This window comes from Asparagus officinalis, chromosome 7, assembly GCF_001876935.1.
Source record: "Asparagus officinalis chromosome 7, Aspof.V1, whole genome shotgun sequence".
In the NCBI taxonomy this organism is placed as follows: domain Eukaryota; kingdom Viridiplantae; phylum Streptophyta; class Magnoliopsida; order Asparagales; family Asparagaceae; genus Asparagus; species Asparagus officinalis.
Genome location: NC_033800.1, coordinates 27,770,158 through 27,781,285, shown reverse-complemented (window position 1 = coordinate 27,781,285; position 11,128 = coordinate 27,770,158). Strand labels below are relative to the sequence as shown.

The 11,128-nt window shown below is 39.3% G+C and overlaps 1 protein-coding gene across 1 annotated transcript; it reads left to right on the top strand.

Annotated features, from left to right (window-relative positions):
- On the top strand, positions 608-10,486 carry LOC109850780 (ABC transporter C family member 14-like). Its single transcript, XM_020420852.1, has 12 exons — positions 608-872; positions 2,085-2,586; positions 4,083-4,403; positions 4,557-4,643; positions 4,983-5,606; positions 5,836-6,000; positions 6,151-6,445; positions 6,985-7,199; positions 7,818-8,123; positions 8,623-8,686; positions 9,002-9,241; positions 10,030-10,486. Exons 1-12 carry the CDS (start codon positions 733-735, stop codon positions 10,128-10,130), a joined length of 3,060 nt encoding a protein of 1,019 aa, XP_020276441.1. The 5' UTR covers positions 608-732; the 3' UTR covers positions 10,131-10,486.

The window sequence follows — 11,128 nt, the reverse complement described above, 5'->3', positions numbered from 1 at the left end:
TGGTCAACCCCCTCCTCACCAAGGGCTACAACGTCCGCCTCTCGCCTCGACGACGTCCCCTCCCTCTTCACCCGGGCCACCGCGCCGAGACGCTGTACGATGAGAGTTCCGGTCCAACTTGCGCCCGCCTCGGCGCCCGGGCCCGCGCACCGCCGTCCGCAACCCTCCGCGCTCTCCGCTGCCTCTGCCCACTCGCACCTCACCGCTCCCGTCGCCCTCCCTCCGCTTGCACCCGTCAATGTACGTGGCGCCCCACCCTCAGTTCGACCCGCTTCGTTGCCTTCACCGAGGGCCGCGCAGCGGCCCACGAGGCCTCCCCTCTGCGGCCGCCCTCCTCGCGTCCAAGGTCTTCGAGGTCCAGCTGCGGCCACCAGTACAACTTCCACTCCCACAAGCTGGGCATGATTGATCGCGGTCCACCCCATAACTCGCTCTTACCGGAAAGGGCTCTCGGCTTGTCGTGGCGCCGCGGAGGAGAAGCGCCAGGGCAGGCGTGGCGAGTGATCGTTGCAAGCTACATGGGGCGCAGCTTCACGCCAAGCAGCTCTCGGACATGATGCGCAGATACACTATCATATGCTGAATGCGCGCTGCAGGTCGTGTGGCGCTCGGCGCTGCCTGTAACCTGCTACCTGGGGCCCGCCGTGACGCACGGCCGTGGTGGGGATCGCCGCGGTGCTGGTCTTCGTGGTCCTGGGGACCAAGAGGAACAACAGGTACCAGTTCAGTCTGATGACGATGAGGGATAAGAGGATGAAGGCCATGAATGAGATGCTGAATTATATGAGGGTGATCAAGTTCCAGGCGTGGGAGGATCATTTTGATCGGAGGATCAAGGGGTTTAGAGAGCAGGAGTTTGGCTGGCTCACCAGGTAATTTCCTCTTTTTTTTTTCTTTTTCTTTCCGCGCGCCCCCTTTCTGAATCTTGATTAAAGTTTATTTTTATTTTTTTTGTGGTTCCGACAAATTTCAGATAACCTCTCTTAACTTCCGAAATACCAGAAAACAAACCTTAGGGGGTTTAAGTTTAAGATTTTATCCAAGAGCGCACAGGATCCGAATCTTTTATATTAGTTTTGAATCCCTTTTCCAGTTGACGGTGCAAGGATCATTTCTTCAATCATAAGCATCTAATTATTATGCCATTTTTTTGTACAGTATTTATTATGCTATCTTTAACGAGTACTGATTTTAAGCTACGCTGAGTTGGCGCTGCTAACCGTACCTTATTAATTATGTACCTTATTAACTGCCTGTTGTATTCAGAAACAAATTACGCTGCTCATATTCTTCTTCTTCTTCTTCATATTTTCTCATTTTCCAACTTAAACTAATAAAAAACATTAGTAATTCGCTGCCTTCATTTGAAAGCTATTGTTCAACTTTTTCATTACCGATTTTTTTTTTCCTTCTCGATCTTTTTTTTTCTCTCTCTTTTTCTTTTCGTTAATTTCTTTTTTTTTTTCCTTTCGTTGAGCGGCAAAGAACGAGAGAAGGCTACAATGAACGGTGATGTTCTCAACTTTACCGAAAAACAAAAAGATTATTTCTTTGCAATAGAAACAATTGCAAGAATACAAATATTGTTCACAAACCTGATGAATAACAAATGGTTTGGTTTGTTTTATCGTCGATGATATCGACTGCGTTCCCCTCCACTTTGGATTATAACCAAAGTATGGTAATTGGGTTTTTTTTTTATTCTTTTTTTCCCCCATGCGTTGAAGGAAGCAGATGTGGGAACGAAATAACTGAAGCAGATGTGGGTTGGTTTGCTTCAGCATGGTGTAAAAGTAGCGTAGAAATTATAGTTTAGTTATATCATTTTCCATCTTTTTAATATATATCAATTATCATATATAATCCTTTCATGAATCATATTAATTCCTTTTTTCAGTCGAATATGAGCTATATGGTTGTACACTAAACAATAGAAAAGCTTCCGTTAAAAAATAAAATAATAACTATGATAACAAATAACTGATCAGGCGGTTTGTTGATTCCGCGCGCAGTAGTGTTCTTTTAAGACTCTCTGTTCTTTATGCCGAATTGTCCGCTAAAATTCAAATTTAATCGTGACCCAGATTCATGTACTCCATCTCCGGCAACATAATCGTCCTCTGGAGCGCCCCCGTAATGATTTCCACCCTCGTCTTCGGCACCTCCGTCCTCCTCGGCGTCCGCCTCGACGCCGGCCTCGTCTTCACTGCCACATCCTTCTTCAAGATCCTCCAAGAGCCGCTCCGCAACTTCCCTCAAGCTCTTATCTCCGTCTCCCAAGCCATGATCTCCTTAGAACGGCTCGACAGTTACATGACCAGCGGCGAGCTGGAGGATGACGCCGTGCAATGGGCTGAGCATTGTGGCGATGATGAAGTTGCAATTGAGGTTAAGGATGGAGCTTTTGGGTGGGAGGATGACGAGGACGGGAACGGGGGAGAGGAGAATGGTAATAAGGCTTGGTTGAAGGATGTGAATCTTGAGATCAAGAAGGGGACACTGGCGGCGGTGGTTGGGACTGTTGGGTCGGGGAAGTCGTCATTGTTGTCGTGCTTGCTTGGTGAGATGCACAAGATTTCCGGCGAGGTAAATGCTGTTTCATACTTTAATTTACTTTTATATATCTTTTATAAATTTTTTTTGAGTTCAGCTGCATGCATGAAGTCTATTCTATCCTTTAATGTTTTATCATTCCAATGTGAAATATAGTCAGATCTCTATGAAAATAAATTTTAAAGAATATAGCCAGATCTCTATTCTTATCCTAGTTTAAATTTGTTAGGCGTCGATACGAATGCCCACTAAGGAAAAGATAACAACATTTTAATTCTTATTTAGTACGCACATTCTCAGTTTTCGCTGTGTTTTAGTGTCAACGGACAATGAGTTTTAAGGAGATGCAATGAATTTCTTTTGACCAATTTGCAAAGACCACAATTATAGTTAATTCTGTAGTTTTTGTTGTGTATTGTTACGAAATTTCGATAGATATGAGTAATATGACACAATGAAAACTACAGCTTCTAACCTTAGACTATCTTCTCTTTTGTTTGAACTCCTTAGTTGGCTAGTGAATGTTGGTCCATAGGGACCTAACTTCTCTGTAAGAGTTATAAGGGTGTTTTTACCTGTATATAGCCTGCAAATCACTGGATATTTACAAATTACCTACAACATATTTGGGGTTTTAATTTGCAAACATGGTTGCTTTAGTGGTATATAATAAAAAGTCTACTTATAAATGCTGACTACTCCCATACTTGGTAATATTTGTTGTACTATTTTCTATACTCAACTAAATGGAAGAACATAGCAGAGAAATCTACTTGGTTATGAAATGGTTAGAGTAAAGTGAGTCCATCCTTTCATCCTAACAACATAACTAAACTATACCAAAACTACAGCAGAACTATCAAAGCAATCTTTTCCAGATACGGAGAAAAAGCTTATGATTGGACTACACCTGTAAAGCTGAAACTTTTTTTTCCCTTTTCTGTGTTTTTAGAGATATAGGCTTTGAGATTAGTGCTTTGAATTGACTGGTTGAAACTTTGAGTGTCAGTAAACTTTAGCTTTTCTTCAGCTGTCACAGGTTTTGTGCAGTAGTTCACGGGCCAGGTCTCAACTCCCATTCACGCTAAAATCCTATTGCTTTTTTTGGGTGGTAAAAAAGGAGAAAGCTGTCAAAAATGTTAGCTTTTTGGCATCTTTCCCACAAAGTCACCTTTGATTTTGGGGGGAAAGCTGCCAGAAAGCTGACATTGGTTTGACACTTGTTCCCCACTTTACAAACTGAGTGAAGTTAGGGAAGAATTAAAAGCTGATTTTGAAAAATGAGTTTCAATATTATGTTTGTGATTTTGTGCATGAAATGGGAAGGGGGAAGCAAAAGTTGTAATTTGTAGCTGGTCACTTTTGGGTTCTTTTACTTGCTCCTGGAATTTACTATGCTTTGCATGTATTAATGCATGTAATGACTGTATTAATGCATGTAATGACATTTCATGCACATGAAGCTTCCTGATGAACCAAAGTTTTTTTTATTTGGTCTATTAAGAAATTTAAACATTGTCCTTTTTCAGGCCAGGGTTTGTGGAACCACTGCTTACGTGGCACAAACATCATGGATTCAAAATGGTACCATTCAAGAAAACATCCTGTTTGGACTTCCCATGGATCGTGAGAAATACAATGAGGTTATCCGTGTGTGTTGCTTGGAGAAAGACATGGAAATTATGGAGTTTGGTGACCAGACTGAGATTGGAGAAAGAGGTATCAATCTCAGTGGTGGCCAAAAGCAGCGCATACAGCTCGCAAGGGCTGTGTATCAAGATTGTGATATCTACCTTCTTGATGATGTCTTCAGTGCTGTTGATGCTCACACTGGCTCTGAAATCTTCAAGGTGATCTTCTACTTTTCATTATTTATGTAAGCACTTGTTAACTGCTAAATCTGATTTCAATTTTATTTGTATAAGAATTAAGTAAAATACTAAAAATGGAAATCGTATTGTTTATTATCATTAATGATGACAGTCGTGATGAAACTGCTGCAGGAATGTGTGAGGGGTGCACTCAGAGAGAAGACAGTTGTACTTGTAACCCACCAGGTTGACTTCTTGCATAACGCTGATCTCATCTTGGTAAGTAGTATATATCCACTATGCTGCTATTTGGCTTGCTTCTATAACTTCCACAGCGTTTTACCATTGAGAATACCAGAAGTTTATAACGTAGTCATTAGTTCCATATATACCACAGGTTTGGAAGAAACAAAACATTTGACAGATTCCTCATCTTAAGGAATCTGTCAAATGTTTTGTTCTTAGGTTTGTCTATCATGGTGGTGAAATATATGTCCTCAATATTCGGTTATTTGAAATAAAACAGTGGACATATTTAATATTGATGTGCAGTATGCACTGATTTCATGTGAAAAAACTGATTTCTCTTTTCTCCCCCAATAATAATTTGCAAAACAGGTAATGAGAGATGGGCAGATTGTGCAATCTGGAAAGTACAATGAGTTACTTGGTTCCGGTACAGACTTTGCAGCACTTGTTGCTGCTCATGACAGTTCCATGGAGCTCGTAGAACAAGGTTCACACCCTCAAGAACCCAGCATTCCACTCTCTAAACCATCGGATCAACCCATTGCAAATTACTCACCATCTAGTAAGGACGAAGGATCCACAAACTCCGGCAAGTCTGAAAAAGGCTCATCAAAGCTCATAAAGGAGGAAGAAAGAGAGACCGGTCATGTCAGCTGGAAGGTGTACAAGATGTACATAACTGAGGCTTGGGGATGGTGGGGAGTCATAGCGGTCGTCGCTGTTGCAATCGCGTGGCAGGGTTCACTTATGGCCAGTGATTATTGGTTGGCTTATGAAACTTCTGAAGATACCACTTTCAACCCCTCTTTATTTATTAAAGTCTATGCCATTATAGCTGCAGTTTCAATCGTACTTGTGACCACAAGGTCCATTCTTGTGGTATTCTTGGGGCTAAAAACTGCTCAAAGCTTTTTCAAACAGATTCTCAACAGTCTCTTGCATGCGCCAATGTCTTTCTTTGATACTACACCTTCTGGAAGAATTCTTAGTCGGGTAATATTTAATCCCTTTTCTTGACAATCATAAACAATGTTATTATGTTTGTAATGCTGGATGCCAATAATTTGCCCAATTTCCTAAGTGAAAACTGCATCTTAGGCGTGCGAAGTGAACTTCCCTTTCATGAATTTTTTTTAATTTTGTTAAAAGTTTTGGTAATTTTTAGGTATTATCAGCTCAATTCTCACTAATATCTGTAGTTTCTTTTTCTTTTATCTTTCAGGCATCATCAGATCAGACGAATGTTGATCTTTTTCTTCCCTTCTTTGTGGCATTAACCGTTTCGATGTATATCACAGTGCTTAGCATTATCATCGTTACCTGTCAGGTTGCATGGCCATCTATCATAGCCATAATTCCATTGGCATGGCTGAACATCTGGTATAGGGTAAGTTTTTTCTTCAACTCATCTCAAGATTTGTTTTGTCTTTTAAACTTATGCATATGCTTTTGTTGAATCCCCTCTATGTTTCATATTTAAATTAGAATTGGAGTGAAATTTGGTCACTTGTAACCCTTCCTGAATTTTTTTCTCCAGGGTTACTACCTTTCAACGTCGCGGGAGCTAACTCGTCTTGAATCTATAACTAAAGCGCCTGTTATCCATCACTTCTCAGAAACAATTCTTGGTGTCATGACAATCAGATGCTTCAGAAAAGAGCAAAGATTCTCTGAAGAAAATGTAAAGAGGGTTAATGCAAGCTTAACCATGGATTTCCACAACAACGGTGCAAATGAATGGCTTGGATTTCGGCTAGAGTTAATTGGGGCTTTCGTCCTCTGCATCTCTGCTTTGTTAATGGTCATGCTGCCCAGTAATTTTATTAAGCCAGGTATATATGTTTTTAATTACCAACGGTGCTTTCTATTAATATATATTGAGAAATAAATTTCTGAAAAAGAAGACACATGATTTGAGAAGTTTTCCAATGATAAATCTGGTATCTCAAAACTAATAGAAAATTTTAGAATTTAAAATTCCTGGGTGCAAAAATAGTTAATTTGATAACATCGTGGACATGTCTACGGTTAATAATGTTTGACCTCACCTCCTAGAAATTCATTTTCTAGCATATTTTCCTTTTTTTTGAAGCAAAATGTGAAGGGCATAGTTTCCTTAAAATCTTATTGTTGGTAAGTTGATGGAAATCTAAGAAGAAAATATCTTAGTCTTCAACTTGCTTGTTTATAGTTCTTCTCTGAGAATGTCGAACTGCTTTATATTTAATTTCAAGTGTTATAGTTGGCTGATGAAACAAGATACAGACATGCAGACACAAACAAGCACAAATATGCTTGTAAATGTGTTACTTTTGATGCAATCTTGTATAGTTGTATAGAAGCTAATACATCTTGGCCTTTGTTTCTTCAGAGCTTGTCGGTCTGTCTCTTTCCTATGGCCTCTCCCTCAACTCCGTATTGTTCTTTGCGGTGTGGATGAGTTGCTTTGTAGAGAATAGGATGGTCTCAGCTGAAAGGATAAAACAATTCACTAACATTCCAACAGAAGCTGCATGGGAGATCAAAGACTGTTTGCCTTCACCAAATTGGCCCACTCATGGAAATATTGATGTGCAAGATCTTAAGGTACTATCCAGCTACTCAAAACTCCTAAATCTCTTTATGTTGTGTGCCGTATGCAGCCATGCCATTTTCCTGTATGAACTTGGCACATGTTTATCAAAATTGAAAGGAAACTAGATGGTTATCACTTCAATTTTAGAACAGCTACCTGAAATTTCAAGAATACAAGTTGTTTTGATTATTAGAGATCCTATTGAAAACCAACCAAAATAAAGGGGCTGGCTCTTTGTCTTGTGCCTATTAAAATTTAGGGCGAACTGCAGATAAACCTCCTCGCTTATACCTTGAGTCACACTTGTCATCCCTCAACTATTTTGCTAGCACTTAAACACCCATTAGATTCATAAAGGAGAAGGGGGTTATCTGTAATTTTATCTCTATCAAAATGCGAATCTAGGAGTGTTAGGTGTTAGTAAAATGGTTGAGAGCTGGTATGTGCAACTCCAAGGTATAAATGAGGGTTATCTGAATTTATCCTAAAACTTAGATGAGTACTGTGAAGTTTCTTTTTTCCCTCTATATCTATGTCAAGTCCAATTCCTCGCTGTTTATTTATCGTTATTACGCTATATTGTTGACTCAAAATTTTGCTAACTTAATGTTTTGTGCTGGTTTCAACAGGTCAGATACCGACCAAATACTCCCCTAGTTCTCAATGGCATTACAATTAGCATCAAAGGAGGTGAAAAGATAGGAATAGTTGGTCGAACTGGAAGCGGCAAATCAACATTGATACAGGTGTTATTCAGAATTGTAGAACCTTCCGCAGGGAAGATAATTATTGATGGAGTAGACATTTGTACCTTGGGGCTTCACGATCTAAGGTCGCGCTTTGGCATTATACCTCAAGAGCCTGTTCTCTTTGAAGGAACGGTCAGAAGCAATATTGATCCAACCGGACAGTATTCAGATGATGAAATATGGATGGTATGAGAATCTTGAACTTTTATACAATTTTGGGTTAATTGCACATACACCTCAGAACCTATGAGGGTGTACTGTGTAGCCACTTGTATCCCTGAACCCCTGAAATCTAAGACATATTATTTCCCATGTCAGGTTGAAATGCCGCATGGGAATAATAAACTAACTTTCGCTTTCATTTTAACTGGAAAAAAAAAGTTTGCCCTTCAAATCGAGGGCAGAAAAGTAACGCCATCTGAGATTTAGGGGATGTTATTTAGGCGATATGCTTGGTTAGATCATCATAATACAAGGGTGTATCTGCCACTAAAACGATTATTTTTTCACCTTTGTTATGTTGTTGGTGTCAAAAGCCTTCCTGCAATCTCTCAAACCGTTCAATCGTGAATAGCAACAATTGCCTCATGAAGTTTTCTATTATGAATCTCTTCTTCCTTTTCTCTTGATAGGAGTAAAATATCAAAGAATCTGATCATATTTCCTGCAATTTCTCTTGTCGTAGGGCTTGGAACGTTGCCAGCTTAAAGATGCAGTTGCTTCAAAACCTGAAAAGCTCGACGCTCTGGGTAATACTATTGATCTACTCTCATATCATAACTGTTCTGTTTGAAGGATTTTTCTCACAAAAGAAACCTCTGACTTTAACCTTGCTCTGAATGTAAGCTGATATTGTTGCAACATAGTCTGCAACACGAACAATATGTTTCCTTGCATTATAAATTCTTCAAAAGTTGAATATCCCAAGAGCATGATTCTCGTGTGTTTTTTTTTTCTCTAGTGGATTATAGTGAGAATTTAGAAAACTATATCATTCATTTCCCTAAAATCTGAATTGTAGTGGTCTCGTCTTGTCTTATACTGTGCTATATTCCATTCCACAGTGGTTGATAATGGCGAAAATTGGAGCGTGGGACAAAGGCAGCTACTGTGTTTGGGCCGGGTGATGCTGAAGCGTAGCAGAATTTTATTCATGGATGAAGCGACTGCTTCAGTGGATTCACAGACCGACGGAATCATTCAAAGAATCATCCGAGAAGACTTCTCGGCCTGTACAATTATCAGCATTGCTCATAGGATACCCACCGTTATGGATTGTGATAGAGTTTTGGTCATCGATGCAGGTATTTTTATGTCTCAACTTAACTTAACTCTGTTTATTTTACGACCGAGTTTTTTTATTGCTAATAATTCCATCAAGATTGGGCAAATTTGCACAAATTTCACGAGACCTCTTAGTTTGGCCCTTTTTGAGATAAACACCTCTAAAACTTATAAATGCACCTAGCCCCCCCTTTTGCTTTTGGGCTTCTCACATAAACTCCCAAAACATTTTTTTAAATTTGTGGTGTTAGCCTTCTTTTTGATTGGGCCAAAATACCCCCAACAAAAATATCCCCCGCACGTAAAAATAAGTTACCTAAAACCAAAAACATTCCTGCAAAATAATCTCATCTGTAACCAGTAAAAAAAAAAACCAAAAGGGGGTTTCGGGGTTAAAAGAATTAAAAAGGACATGAAAGGAGGCAACTTAGTTAGCTGAATGCAAGTGATTTTAACGTATGCATCAGATCTAACGGTGTCAGATAAAGGGTTTATTATCTGAAAAAAAAACTCAAGGGGGTTAGTTACATTTAGAAAATATAGGGAGGTTATGTAAAAAATGGACAATCCTAAGGGACAGTTTTGTGAAATTAACCCTTTACCATGTATCCGAATTTCCACTATAGATGGACAACAAATTTGTGACATAACACTCCAAAAAGACAAAAAAAAAAAAAGTTCTTTTCTTGAATCTTGTAAACTAAGTTTTTCGAGTTTATAAGAAAAGAAAGATTCTGATTCCGACTTCTTCATATAAGAAAAAATTTGGCCAGTGTGATGAATTTTTTCCCTCCATTTCTCTGAGCAGGAACGGCTAAAGAATTCGATAAACCATCCAACTTGATTGAAAGGCCGTCGCTATTTGGAGCATTGGTTCAAGAATACGCTAATCGATCAGCTGATCTTTAAGCGATTAATTCTCATGGAGAAGGCTTGAGATTTTGGTGGTCTGAGATGCCTGTATCCGTCAACAAGCAGACTTAGCTGTATTTACTTCCGCAGAAGCTTGAGATTGATGGAGCTACAAATGAAAGTTTAATTTTATGGTTTCCACCAAAAGCGTTCATCGCAATAAACATGAAGGATGCGCTCTAGAGGGCTAGTTCATTGAATAGACGCGCGCAGTAGAATACTGCAGAGTGTAAATGTACACTTCTTGATTTTTGAGAGGAAGAGTTCCTCAGTAATTTCACGAACAGCAGTAATTGTTAAAGAAATATTTACTAGTTCAAATTTTGTTATCAAGTAAACGTGTTCTTTTTTTATTTTCCTTTTTCTTTTCTCTGTTCTCTTTGCCTCTTTGGCGAAAGTACGGAGTGAAGTTTCATTTTCCATGTCATGAGCTAAATGCTCGTGTAACCTGCGCCAATATTTCCTATTCATAAATTACGAAGGCATATGATTATTGGTATACACAATGTCAGACATTTTAGTGCATTCCTAAGCCGAATAAAACTTCAAGGGAAAAAGAAAAAAAAATAAGAGTATTGGTATTTGAACCCGGAGTATGGAGACGAGGAGAGTTTCTTCTCAAAACAGGAGATAGTTTGTGGAATAAAATCTTGTGATGTCTTAAAGTTAGGATGAATTTTTGAACTGCTAGTCTATGTAGCACGGACACGGATCCGATACGGTCATCCGACACGTCGACACGAGGCAAATCCTAAAAAATACATAGGATACGTGTGTTCGACACGTGTGTCCGACACGGACACGACACGACACGGCTTCATGTTATGTATGTCCGTGCTTCATAGCTGCTAGTCAATTAGACTGAATCAAAATAGTACTAGGATGGTTGTAAAAAGCTAGAAAATGAACCTCTAGGAGTAGTAAAAAAAACTTCTGGACCAAACAGAACGGCTTTACTAATTTTATTTAACTTTGATGCCTGTTTTTTTAACACT

Coding starts and splice junctions, on each gene's coding strand:
- LOC109850780 (XM_020420852.1), top strand. CDS start 733: ATGACGATGAGGGATAAGAGGATGAAGGCCATGAATGAGATGCTGAAT. Junction 6,446..6,984: donor CAGTAATTTTATTAAGCCAG/GTATATATGTTT, acceptor TTGTTTCTTCAG/AGCTTGTCGGTCTGTCTCTT. Junction 9,242..10,029: donor AGTTTTGGTCATCGATGCAG/GTATTTTTATGT, acceptor TTCTCTGAGCAG/GAACGGCTAAAGAATTCGAT.